Source organism: Branchiostoma lanceolatum, chromosome 1 (assembly GCF_035083965.1).
Source record: "Branchiostoma lanceolatum isolate klBraLanc5 chromosome 1, klBraLanc5.hap2, whole genome shotgun sequence".
NCBI lineage: Eukaryota > Metazoa > Chordata > Leptocardii > Amphioxiformes > Branchiostomatidae > Branchiostoma > Branchiostoma lanceolatum.
The window spans coordinates 6,467,786-6,481,803 of NC_089722.1; the positions used below are offsets into that span (position 1 = coordinate 6,467,786).

The 14,018-nt window shown below is 43.3% G+C and overlaps 1 protein-coding gene across 1 annotated transcript in view; it reads right to left on the minus strand.

The window, feature by feature from the left end:
* Positions 1-14,018, minus strand: part of LOC136426565 (fibrocystin-L-like) — a 56,241-nt gene that overhangs the window by 909 nt on the left and 41,314 nt on the right. Inside the window, exons 47-67 of the mRNA XM_066415269.1 lie at positions 13,783-13,925; positions 12,671-12,870; positions 12,317-12,446; positions 11,598-11,763; positions 10,509-10,826; positions 9,893-10,017; positions 9,404-9,533; positions 8,610-8,858; positions 8,179-8,352; positions 7,365-7,601; positions 6,780-7,008; positions 5,989-6,166; positions 5,570-5,734; positions 5,032-5,173; positions 4,562-4,724; positions 3,770-4,005; positions 3,074-3,346; positions 2,571-2,740; positions 2,123-2,245; positions 1,215-1,380; positions 574-701 (exon numbers count right to left, since the gene is read on the minus strand). Coding sequence (XP_066271366.1) covers positions 574-701; positions 1,215-1,380; positions 2,123-2,245; positions 2,571-2,740; positions 3,074-3,346; positions 3,770-4,005; positions 4,562-4,724; positions 5,032-5,173; positions 5,570-5,734; positions 5,989-6,166; positions 6,780-7,008; positions 7,365-7,601; positions 8,179-8,352; positions 8,610-8,858; positions 9,404-9,533; positions 9,893-10,017; positions 10,509-10,826; positions 11,598-11,763; positions 12,317-12,446; positions 12,671-12,870; positions 13,783-13,925 — 3,845 coding nt within the window. The remainder of the gene's footprint in view (positions 1-573; positions 702-1,214; positions 1,381-2,122; positions 2,246-2,570; positions 2,741-3,073; positions 3,347-3,769; positions 4,006-4,561; positions 4,725-5,031; positions 5,174-5,569; positions 5,735-5,988; positions 6,167-6,779; positions 7,009-7,364; positions 7,602-8,178; positions 8,353-8,609; positions 8,859-9,403; positions 9,534-9,892; positions 10,018-10,508; positions 10,827-11,597; positions 11,764-12,316; positions 12,447-12,670; positions 12,871-13,782; positions 13,926-14,018) is intronic.

Genomic DNA, 14,018 nt, shown 5'->3' on the forward strand with positions numbered 1-14,018 from the left:
TATCGACACACATGTTATGATCTAGAGCTAGATGTTAGAAATATATATGTTATAGATATTACATGTGTAGATGTTAGATAGATGTTACAGAGATAGCTATTATAGATTATTATCATAAATATGTTGTAGTGATGTAATAGTGATAGATGTTATAGAGATGTTATATAGTGATAGATATTCACAGACTGAGGTATACGCCACAGAGGTAGACATCGATGGTACAAAGATAGATGTTATTGAGCGAGATGTTAAAGACATAGATGCTATAGAGCTAGATACAATAGCGTTAGATGTTACATATATAGATGTCATTGAGATACGAGTAGATGTCACAAGTGCTATAGAGAAATATGTAGCAGAGCTAAATGTTACAGTAAGAGTTACAATGTAGATGTTACCAAATAGATGTTGTAGAGATAGATCTTATCGACTATGGAGATAGATTTGCCAGAGGTTGCTGATCTAAATGTTACAGTTGGGGTACATCTTTGGACGGCATATAGATTACTTCAAAGCTATTTTTTGATTGTCATTTTCAAAGTGCAACTGCATAACACAGAGAACCAAAGTTACCTGCATGGCATCGACGATAGTGGAGGCGGCAACCTGCAGCTGCTCACGTGTCGACTCCACAGCCTCCAGTGCCTCGTCATAGTCCTCCACCGGGGGGTCGGTGATCTCCACATCCACATCCGTCATGCCTACGGTTTTTTTCAGGTAAAAAACATGTCTTCTAAACAAAACGTGACATTTGTTGATAGTTTGAACTTTCATCAGGTTTGTGAATGACTGAATAACAAATTTCTTTATTCACAGCCAAGAAAATGATGACATCCGACGTTTCGATGACCGTCAGGCAGTATCTTCTTCATGGCAACAAAGACTGCTTCACTTTGCACTGCAGCCAGGCGTCACTCCTAACAATGCGCTCCCAGTAGTATTTTCACATGAATAGATATTCTTAATCAAGCAATGTGGTTCCAAACTTAATCATGACATAGGTTAAAGATCAACGAAATCTACCGACACGGCGTAGAAATAATTCGCCGTGTCAGCTTTTCCTCGATAAATTATTTGGCAGTCGACATAAATACCATTCTCTTAGACACCCATTATTGATGTTTTAAAGACATAAAATGTCTCCTACAAGGCAAATGATTCAATTTCCTTCAATGAATTTGATTGGTTAATAACATGACGTTCTGTTATCTTACCAGCTCTCTTCTTCCTCCCGCTGTCCTCTCTGACGACGTTGACGACGCGGATTTTGGATGCGGGGATGTTCAGGAACGCGGCAAGATTGGCGCGCAAGTTCACATCGAAGAAGTTGTCTATCGTGACGGCCGGCACGCCAAAGGTGACAAAGAGAACAGGTGTGGTCTGGAAAATATATCAACTATGGGTTACAACTGAGAAGAGTCATTTCAGTTGCCCTACGGCTGGGGTTAAACACGCGTTTGGGCTGTACCAGGAGAACCCTAGGCCACCCAAGTAGGAACACACCACTTGAACAGCCTAAAGCTCTTCACACACAGCCCTGAATCGACTTTAAAAACTTATGTCTGCATCGGGCCCACGTCTATACAGGAATAATCATGAAAGGATAAAAAAGTTCAAGTCAAGAGCTGTATAGTTGTTTTCTTCCGTCACGCAAATTGTTGTCTATTTGTATTCCCATGGTAAATCATTTTGATTCTTACACAACCATCCTTCGTCCAATCACAGTACCTTAGACTCATGTATACACAGGTTTATGTCATGCCTGGGCCTGATACGGGTGTTCCGGACCGCGTGATAATTTCCCTTATGTCATGCCTGGGCCAGGTACGGGTGTTCCGGACCGTGTGATAACTATCCGTATCACATGAGGTTCTAATGTTGTATCACACGGGCTTCCATAGAATATTTCGAATTCATTTCGAGCGCGCCGGTTGCGCCGCCGTCAAAAATTCGAATACCGGATTCGGAGGTTGGAATCTATGACTATGTTGTTACAGGTTTTTTTTAGAGGACACAAAACTCCCTCAACTTCTGGCGCATTCCGCATTGAAATGTGTGTTTCTCGGGTGGGTATGACATAAATAAAATACAACCGATATTTACATGAGATGTACAAAGATACCTTGATGTCTACTGCTTCACTCCCCTTGATGGTGACGTACTGCGTCTGCCAGGACCTATCGAAGAAGTTGGCCCCATTGGCACCATCTATGGCCGGGTAATACTGGCCTTCTGTTTCTGGTTCCTGTTGGAAAAGATCGTATATTATGAAACACTTAAGAATGATGTACATATATATATTTAGCTCTCCTCATAAATGTCATTTGAGCAGTTACCTTGATTGTGTAAATGCAGTATGTGTAATAGGTTTTCAGCAATGACTTGTCAAATTCATCCTCGAACAGAATTTCCTTAAGCAAGATAATTTCTAGTCAATGCAGCTTAACATTTAAACCAATCTTTTCTGTTATCTCCTTCAACATGATTAAACATGAGGGAGCTGTGTGGCCCAAGCCGAGGGATACAGAAACGTAGACAGGGTGTGGAAAGGACTTAAACTTGTAACTAACCAGTGCGATCAGCTGTCCGGCGTCGTTATAGGCACCGTTCTCCGGCATGATGTATCTTCCACCGGCATAGATGTCCAGCCGCTGCGGGTTCGCGTAGAAGATTCCCAGCCGCATGGACTGGTCAGACCGGACGTGCAGTATGCGTAGCCGCAGGTTCTGAGGCGATGTGCCTGTTACAATGAATTTCGAATATTAGACTTCTCTTGCAAGATTGGTAATACATTAACGAGACGATCCAGAATAATCTTACAAATGGGGACTGCAACAGCTGAAAAAAAGTCTGGCAATGTTTTGACTACAACGTGAAATGGGGTACACAACTCCACAAAAAGAGACATACAGATAAATGTGCGTAAAATACTGTCAACCAAACATGGGAAGAATTAACATGGAATTGACATTAGATTACACGGATTGTCTTAAGGAAAGGAATGCAGCAGATGGGTGGGATCAACAGTATTTTGTAAGGAATGGTACAATCCAAAAGTATGTTTCTTCCTTACCTGTGAAGTATAAGTCATAGTGACGAGCCATACCCACGACGGTCCAGAAAGTGGAGATACGCATCTGACAAGTGTAGCCTGCACACCAGCCGTGGTCCTGAGGGCCGTTCTCAAGGTCAACGTACTCCCCAGTGTGCAAGGCAACTGGAGACAGGCGCCGCATCTCGGTGTCTCCGTCCATGCTTTCGATGATCATCATCTCGTAGTCGATGTTGTGGCACTCCCATGCCTGCCAGTCGGACTTGTACGTGCAGCTGTCATCACGAACTATACCTGTTTTGACAAGACGTCTGTTAGAACAATGAAAACAGGTAGGAAAGTACAGCGCTATCTATGTAATCCGTTTTCCTGGTTTGAAGTAGCGAAACACGCATTACCTTAGCACCCATAACACCGCTAGAAACAGACGGACTGAATGGTGCTCTTAGTACGAACAAAAACGGAAGATAAAAGAAACAGTTTTGATGACTAAATCATCTTCTAACTTTACAGTATGTACTGTACATGATCACGGAGCTCACAGGCCAACTGTAAGTAGCAGGGTGTCATTAACAGTGAACTTGGCACAACATGCACTGACGATGATCTACGAGAGGCCAACTCGCCTGCCCGTCAGTGGATAGAGCAGCGGAGCGACAAGACAGGATGATCAATGAAGGTAAAACATTATCAAGATGTGGCGTTGCCCATAACTACCTTTCTTGGGAGCAACCTGGTTGATATCGAGCCTGTGGCCGTCCAGGTCTGTCAGCATCATTTTCGGGATGCGGTAGTCTCCCAGCCCCCTCCTGGGGTCTCCGTCCCACTCGTACTCCGCCTGAGGAATCACTGTCGACCCCGCCGAACCCAAGAAGGACCCATCGTCGTCTTTAAAGATGGCGTTTTTCTTGCCGTCACACTCCATGTCGACACAGTCGGCTGGATGGATTTTACTGATAAAGCACAATCACTAAATTAATCACACATGATCGTCGCTATACTGTTTATATACTAACAGGGTTTAAAAATGATGATAACAACATTAGATAGAAGCTTCACATATAGTGAATAAAGCAGTCTGAATGGATGGTAACCCAATCAATTCCATCCTCTCATGCCAGGCGCGCCAGTTGTATTTGTGTTGAGCAACGACCCTGGCGTAACGGCCTGCGGTCCGTCCTACTCGCTGCGTTAGCGCTGATCAGCCATCAGCCAATCAGCTACGCCTCCCTCTGTTGATATAGGAAAGGTTACAAGCCAATCAGGTTACCTCTTGACCGTAAGTGACGACGTGATTGGTTGATGACGGTTGGGGCCAGCGCTAACGCAGTGAGAAGGATGGAACGCAAACCGGCACGCCAGGGCTTGATATATCCAAACCTCCTTGATATATCATGATATATACACGATGGGTCTGGCTTGGGAGGGTGAACCTATTCAGGTCATTATGGAAGTGGCACTGGCATGGGAGGATGAATGTAATCAAGGCATTGCGGACGTGGCACCTACCCAATTGATGGGCGAACGAAGAAAAGCTTGTTCAACTCTTCGACTTCATACAAGGTGGCGAGACTGATCTGTGTTGGAGGGATGGCGTCCTCCTGTCCAGGGTTGGTCATCCACACCACATCCTGTCCCTTACACGATTGTTTGAAGTGGGAAAACGTCACATCTAGAAGTAGATCGCAGTGTTTTAACATATTGATTAACGATGTTCTTCGTACGTATACAGCCTATTTTTTATGTTTACCATCTCTCACCTTTCTCATCAGGGCATTACTGCCTGGTCCTACTTCGCACATCTGGGTGTCGAAGTAAAACCAGTCACAGAGTAAGGTGGCAGACGGTCACCGACACGTCAGGAAGGTATTAACTCTTCGGCAGTGTTTAAGCTATGGGAGAGAGTGAGTGAGTGAGTGAGTGAGTGAGTGAGTGAGTGAGTGAGTGTTAGAATAACCTTGTCAGCCAAAGATGCTTACTTGTAATGTAACTGTGGCAGTTGATAGAGGGGTATGACTTTGAACCGGTGAACGGCTGGATTCCAGCTGCGTTTGATTTGCTGTCGCACTGTCCCGATAGGACCCCGACTCTGCCACCACCGGGTCTGCCAACACCGCGTCCCTGAAGAAAACAGTGGGAGCAAAATATACTGTTTTGTTATCTGAGAAACTGTAAGCCTTCATCAACTCCAGACTTGCTAAGAGCGCAAGCAATTCGACAACACAATGATAAGTTTTGATTTCCATTGTTCTATCTTAAGGCAGTACAGAATGGTTTCTGAAGACTCAGAGGTTCTGAAAATGTAAGTAGGAGTTAGGTGACCTTGATTTTTTTCCATGATTTACCCCGTCGTATAAGCCAATGCATTGAGCACATTCTTAACGACAATGATTCCTTGGGAAACCTGATCCAGCAAAAAACAACGTCTTTTGATTGCAAAAATATCTGCCTACCTTACCTGGGGTCGAATTGTCAGTAAAATAAGCAGTAAGGTAAGGAAATATGGACATGTCTTACATATCGTGAGGCTATTTTGTAGCTGTGGTCGCTCGGGGTGTAATCAAGAGTGCAGTCGAAGAACGGAGATGTGCCGACTATGACTGAGTCCTGGACAGTCATGCTCTTCTCAACGGCATCGTGATTCAGGGGCTTTGCTCCGAACAGCATGGTGTAGATTCCGACCTGTGAACACGGTTTTACAGAACAGATTCTTAGCTTTTGCTAAAGCTCTCTTCACGCTTACACAAGACGTGGATATACACCCGGAACTACATATATATAGTTTATATAGTAGTAAGACCTTACGAACGTTTCTGTACTTTTGTTGTGTCAATTAACTTAAGATTGCTGCATGCTCAGTGAAAAACGTACGTGATAAAATTATCCCAGCTAAAAGGGTATCGTCTGAAATGAAACTGAGTAGACTACGTATATACCTGGCTGTCAACAAGTACGACGTTCTCGACGACAACCTCCTTTATTTTGGCCTGGAAGTAGACGCCGTAGTCGTGGGCCTTCCAGACGGTAAAGCCGGAGATTTTGGTGCAGGGTGTCAAACCGTCCCCGGGGAACACCAGAACTCCTACCATGCAGGAGTGTGCAATGTTGCCGGACCTGTTCAGGAGAAGGAGGGACTAAATGATTAGAGGCAGATACGCGTGACATTTACGTCCATTTTTTTATCTTATTTTCAAAACGTAGTAATACCAAAAACATTCAGTGCAAAGCTACTGTACTTGGCTATCGAGAAGCTTGATATCCAACATATTAGAACTACTGGGGAGATTGAAGTCCTGTTTATGTAGGTACATGATTGTGCTAACATGTACCAATCATTGGTAGAATGAGATTCTCCTGTTACCATGGTGTTAACGACTGTGATCATTGGTTTCCATTGAGATAGAGAATTCTTATCTCATATTGAACTGATCTGCATACTATCAGTGACATAGAATACCTAGCTCTTTTTGTTTCCTTTTTTTATTTTTTAGATCGGTCTTCTGGTGCAGAGGTGAACGACCACAAATTTTGTTTGGCGGGGCTCCACAGAGCCCTCGACGGTTTGAGTTTTATTTAGATCCACAAGAAGCCTCACAAGAGGCTATTCTTCCTGTAGTCTACATATGGAATAAAGATGGGCATGCATTCCATCTTTTGTGGCATGATGGCTGTGAGTTTTGATACTGTCTCTCTTATATTCCTGAATCCTGATGTCTCATTTTCTTACCAGGCCTCAGCTGAGTTTCCAGTGCAAGGCTCCCCGTCGACGCGGAACCCAGCTCTCTGGGAGCCAGCGGCGACGTTTCCCGTCAGAACTGGAGTCAGGGCCTCAAACATGTCAAAGACGGGGGTCCATTCAGGACTGTCCTCGGATCTGTCTTGATATCCGTCAGGCCAGATGAGCAGCATCGCCAAGTTGCGCCGTACCTTGTTATCCACACCCCATATGCGCATGGCTGCAAATACATATTTAATATGTAAAAACCAAAATCAAAGATAAGGAGAGTTGAGACGTGAGTTTCCACAACTACATTAACACAGTTACAATGCCTGCAATGAAATAATGGCCAAAGGCCCAACGGTAAGTATGTGCACGGTGATGCGGCTGTTGCAAAGGACGCTGTCCAAATCTATTCCCCCACAGGCCCAAGTACGGTGTCTGAACATAATGTGCATTCGTCATTCAAAATGTTTTTTTTTAATTCTTAGACTACTGTTAGGAGAAAAAATGATACGAAGAACCAAATATGTCAAACCCAAAAAAGAAAAAAAATGACAGCATAAATGAATGAACGAATGAATTAGAACGCACCTGGTCCCACAGTATGGTGGATGACGTTGTCCTCAATGTCCAGATTCTGGGTCCCAAACACACCAATGGCGGGCGAGAAGCCGCTGTGGAACGTGTTCTTCCTGATGTAAGATTTTCTGTGATCATCTTCGACTTCCCCCACGTCGAGGAACGCCAGGGAGTACCGAGGATCGTAGAAGTCCGTCCAACCCTCCTGACCAGTGTGGTAGAACTCGACGTTCAATATTCTGGCGTAGCCTGGCGACAACAAGAGACAAGAGAAAATATGAAAAACAACAATTTTCTTCCCCAATTCCCCTCCATGAGATCATCATCATCATCATCATCATCATCATCATCATCATCATCATCATCATCATCATCATCATCATCATCATCCATCCGGAGAACTTCTTTCTCCGCTGCGGTAAACTTGATAAAGCAATTCCAGTACTTTTGGGCTACAAAAGAGTCTATAAAACGCCCCAAAACGCTATAGAAGACCCCAAACCTATGTCATTTCTTCCAGAGCACAAAAGCTATGTACCACCTATGATGATGATGATGATGTACCACCTAACAATCGTGACCATAACTTGACCAGAACACGAGATAGAAAAAACGGAAGTTCTGCTGCAGCACCATTAAAAGCCGCAAGGGGGGCCAAAATCTCACCACTTCTTTGACTGGTGAAGACCTAACCACACCATATTTAACAGCAATTTTTCAGAGCGTCTTGTGTGATTCTGCTAAAGGCAGAGTGATGGACCAGGGCCGCTGGGTCCTGACAAGAGAGGATGCATCATGCAACGAATAAGATGATGTTTCGAAATACCTGTATACTCAACGTCCTTTTGCGTAAACGTCCCGACCAGAACTCTTGCTCCAAATGACTCCTCGAACAGATTGTTGTAGTCTTCGCCGATGATTTGGACATTCCTGGTGAGAAGACCAACCTCAGCCGCCATGTTGATAGTCGTCTGGCCATCAGCCAATGTCAAAGTTTCACCTGAATAAAAGACAATTATTGAATACGCGGGGCACACAACGAAAAGAACTACATTGCACTAGATTCTTCATACATGTAGTGTTTTAAGTCATTGAAGTCATTACGACCCGGCTTTGTGGCATTGCCAATGGATAGTAACATACAGCAAGGATATCCTACTCTTGTGAATGCATTTCCGTGCACGTGATAGTATTTGCGTTGATGATTATAAACGTAAACCTTAAGTATTGTCAAGCTCAAAGGATAAGGTTGCTTACCTATGTGTTTGTATGCCAGTGTCCCGTTCAATGTGATCGTTTTCGTGTCGTCTGACAGGCCGGTAATCCTAAACGTTTCGGTCTGCCAGACATCATAGGTGGTCGTTGTTATGGCGATGTCGTCACCCACCACCCAGTCCACTGCCTTCACTAGTGTGATGGTGCTGTCGCCGACGTTACCGGTCTGGGCCAGTCGAGTGAAGGTCACTTCACGGTTTTTTCCATGGATGTCACAACCACCGAAACAGCCTGTATGGAGACAACAGCACTGATGGTCACCGTACGGGATTTACTGAGGATGTAACAACCACCAAAGCCGTCTGTATGGAGACATGCCCCGGGACAACGACAACAGCAACAGCAGTAACAACAACAACAACACTGAAGGTCACTACACGGTTTTTAACATGGATGTCACAGGCCCTAAAACAGCCTGTATGGAGATAATAACAACAGCAGCAACGTGTCACTGTGGAATAATTCGCAGGCATTGTTTGCCCTTAGCAACAACTTGGAGAGAGAATTCATGATTCTATGTATTAACATTTATATATCATAGGAAGAGCAATCCGAGTGCATTTGATCCTATAATATGGACTATTTGCCACAGACATATTTGGAAATGCATTTTTGTCTCAAACTCAAGAAGCAGATACATCATTTGTACATAAGATTTATCCAACTATATTCGAAAACAAATCTATTGCATATTATATGTAAGAAGTAAGAGTAAGGACATGGAACGTAAAATATTCCACATGCACGAATCATTGGTAAAAAGATCAGAGACAAACCGAGTGCTTTTGCGCCTAGATTGGGACCGTTCGGTAGTGGCATGTCTGGGGTGAGATGATGCCCCCTCAGCAGCAAACGGACCGTCCCTTGGAACGGGTTGTCTTCCCAACCGATGATCAACCGGCCACCCTTGATAAAGGTGTACATGTCTTTATTGATGAATTATGAACACGAAAGAAAAAAGATCAGCTATCTTACCATTGAGTGATATAAGGTTATAACTACAAAAAAGATTTGAATAGACTGAAACTTGGAAAACAACAACACGCACACTGAATCCCTATTTATGACGCATAAAGAGTATGTCAATATCTTATGCAAGTATATTTGATTTGTATGATTCAGGTCAGGAGCAGTATTACACATTATTGATGCAAAATATGAGGTTAGAATGAAAACCATATGTTATACACACGTAACATAACTTCATGGTCAAGTAGTCACCGAACCAGTTTGCGGTCATATTGAGGGTAAATATGCCAACATACCTGCACCAAAATTTGATGAGCACTCAGTGTGTAACTCTTGTCGGGTCCGTCGTCCAGTTCCAGAACACCGTAGATGAAGAGTTTGTTCATGTACGGCAGTTCGTCATCTGCCACTATCCACTTCCCTGAAAAATCATCACGTTACAAGTGATAAGCATATACATACGCATGGGCTATACTTGGTCAAAGGCATCAACGCTAAAGCCCCCCTCTCACTGGACCCGTGACACGTTGGCGACTTGCTGCGTCCATACTGGATTTGTGTTACCCTTGAATTTATAATCATGGAGGTTTATGCAAAACGTACCAATATGACTAAGACGACAGCCTAAAAAAATCGTTTTTTATCCATAAAATTCGTTGAGCGCTTTGTCCAATCGCTCGGTCGCAGCAAGGTCGCCAACCTGTCGGGGGTCCGGTGAGATAGCGGCTTTACAGTCAAACCTGGGTGCCGCTTGAAGACAGGTATTTTACTTAGACCTAGGTGCTAAAAAACAAATGTTGTAACATGCTGTATGCATCAGTACTAAGTTCTGCAAATAGCGTTTTCTCTGCTTTAACAGTCGATATTCTACTGCAAACCATGTACTATAGATATGATTATTCGACAGCTTACCACCAAGAATTCTCACATTGTCGCCATCCCTGGGCGGCCCGTACACCGCCTGTCGTTTCTTCCGACCCTCTCCGTAGTTCCCGCCCCACCCAGCTTCTGTGCCCTCCCACGTCGCTGGATCCGACCATCTCTCGAAGCTCTCTGGACGCTCCGTCGCAAGGTGAAAGTCTACGGCCTCCGCGGGCTGTGTTATGTTTGGCACCGGAGGGATACAGTCCTTAAAGTAGCACCGATACACCTTAAGGTGCATTGGCCGGTTGACGTATGACGTCGGCACGTTACGCTTCTTTCGCGACGGTGATGACGTCTTTCCTGAAACTGCCGAGACCAAGAAGATTTAAGCTAAAATGAAAGTACATAATGTATTCCTCTATCATTCATTTCTCCCCTTATTAGACGGACATTTTGGGATCAATCAAACGTGAGGGCCGTGTATTTAGTAAAGTACCTTTTAACATCTTTCACAAATAGCGGTGAATGTCTATTGTGCAATTCAAACGTTCAAACTAAAGATTCTACCGGTGACAGTAGCTGGCTGTTCCAACTGCACATGCACAACGAGATACATTGTGGGTAATATGTCAAAGGTTAAGACCCTATCATGTAGTCTTACTACATGTCCAGACGTGCTTTATCTAAAGGCATACTCAACTCCTGGTTCTGAAAATAATATCTTCTGAATCCGAAAACGTAGTCCTATTGGAAACTTGACATTGAACTAGGACTAGGCAGCAGTTACATTATTCAGCATCAATATTCTGATCCCCCCCCCCGAGTAGCCTCCAGATAGGTGTGACATATATTAGTACATCCATTGGACAACCTTCAATTCGGGCTCTCTTAAGAAATCTTGGGTTTACCTTTAAAACCACCTTTGCAATGTGTTTATGGATACTGGTTTGTCAACTCACAGCCTTAGTAACTTTCATTTCCATTTGATTGATTTTGTATTCATAAAGATGTGGTCTTTTAGAAAAAATAACACTCGCTTCTGGGGTTGAGCGTGCCTTTTTAGGTCTCATAGGCCTTAACACGCATGTGAACATTGAACCAGCTTGTTGGTTTGTAAATTAAGGACGGTGTACGTACTCAGATATGTGAGGGTTGTCGTTGAGTCGTCAAAGTAATAGTCTCCATTTTCGTTGTCTTCGTAGGTGAGCGGCGTCGAAGAAGGGTCTCTGTCAACTCCGGGTTCGATTTGAAACTTGTCAGGCGATTGTGTCAAGTTGTGGGACACCATGACGTAGTGTTCCTCCTGTTAAGACACAAATGTAGAAAATATGTTGCAACACAATAACGAAAAAATATTTCCTGCAATGGACAATGTATATAGCAGCTTGAATAAAAACGTGAAAGTGGTATATTCATAAGAAAGTATCATTTACATAAAGCCCGATGCTCAATAGCTTTCAACGCGTTTTAGAATGAATAATAAGGAAAAAAGAGATTTCTACCACTAAAACATTGTGACCAGAATGTTTTACGTTCAGAACACGAGATGCAAAAATAGAAATTTCTATACATTCTGCAGTACCAAGGAGATCCGTCAGTGGGCCCGAAATCTAATCATCAAGTTACGTAAGATGTAACATTATACCAGATTTCATAGGCTGCTAATTCACAAAAATTGTTTTACTGTTACAAACACTACCAAAAACATAACCATTTTTGCAAATGTAATGAAAACGTACGAAAACGTTCAACCATCAGCACACTGAAGTAGCCGTTTGACACCCCATTATCTATTGGTTACAGAGTTAGGCAGCAGGGAGAGGGTTAATAGACTTGCAATGTTCTTTAAGACTTACAGCCAGATCGTAAAAGACACCGCTGTACGATATGTTGGTTACGTGGTCGACATTCTCAAAGAAAAGGTCGACTTGGGATCCAACTTGAAATAATGCCATCCACGCGTTCATGAAGGAAACACGCTTTGCCCTGTTGATATAAAAATAGTATAGATATAAATAGTATAACCATAAATCGTTACCTAATAGTATGGATCTAATTAACTGATTAAAAAATGGAAAACCATAATTCATAGAATCTTAACGTCAACCATACATGGCATTTACTGCAATACGGGTACAATATTGTCAGATATCAATATGGTATTTCTATCATTTTACTGTGTGTATGTGGACGACACAACACATCTTTACCTGAAGGGAATGACATCAGATCCCCATCCGAGTGAAGACGACATGATGACATTTTTTCCTGGCAGAGATGCAGGCACTGCATCAGTCCAGGAGAAGCGGACGAAGTCGATGGAAGGGTCGCAAACCGTTCCGGGATGACCCATGCTGAATGCAGGGTGCTCCACGCACTCCGGTGGAAGTGTAGGGTTGTATGGAGTCACCTGAACGTCAGGTTTACAAAACAATGTTGTGAATGGGGTTCACAATTTTTGTAAATCTAAACGATTGTAGACATCAAGGTTCCCCCACCTATGAATATATACATAAATGCTTATTTTCATATGTGTATACACATATCTGTATCACCCCAAGGTCTTACATCTAATGATTGGGGGGTATGCCAATAATGCCAGGTTCACATTTCCAAGCTGATGTTAGCCTCTACCCGGCTCCACAGGCCATTGGAAAACTATTAGAAATTTGCCAAATAGACGGATAACATGCCAGAGGAGTGAGTCCGCTCGATATAGGCCAAAACTGTAACTCCTTTAGCAAACACACTCCCCTGGCATGTTATCCGTTTTTTTGGCAAATTTCTAATATTTCATCATCGACCAGTGCAGCCTGTTAGAGGCTAATAAGCTGACACCTGGTCATGCAGTCTGCAAGACGGAAAATTATGATCTATAAGACAACAAAACACACAAAACATGAAAAAGATAGTCATGATCATAATAAGTGTATATTTCTTAATATAAATTCTTTTTTTATTCCCGAAAAAATCCAAACCAGGCCCCGGTCTATGAATGTAACCTTGGCATCAGTTGTGATTCAGACGGCTTTAAATGTGTCAATCTCCTAGTCCTGCGATCTATATTAACAGGTCAAAAAACATCCCATGGACATTTTCAGCCTTTTAACAGACTTTACACGGTCGTAACTCAAGTTTCAACTGACCATTGTCTATCATTCTTTAAAAGATCTCAAACATCAAAATCTCTTCCTAAAGTACATAGATAGCCTGACTTTATTCGCGCTCCTAGTCAGCCGCCCGTAACACCCAGTCGCCTAGGAGGGGACACAAACAAAGTATTCAAGAACAAAGTCTTCATGAATAAGTAAAACACACATACCCTAGCTAAAGCAGTGCCGGATAGTGACCCATCCATATCGAGGAGCACCGCTTGGTGCGCCCAATTGAAGGTGGTTCTGCAAGGAGAGTCAAAGAAATCCAGGCCCTCCGTGCGGTAATACCAACCCCCGAAGTTAGGACCACCTGAAAGAGACAAAACGGTCTTAGTAACTGCATTTCCTTGTATGATCACCTGTGCGTGTGCGTGTGTGTGCGTGTGTGTGTGTGTGTGTGTGT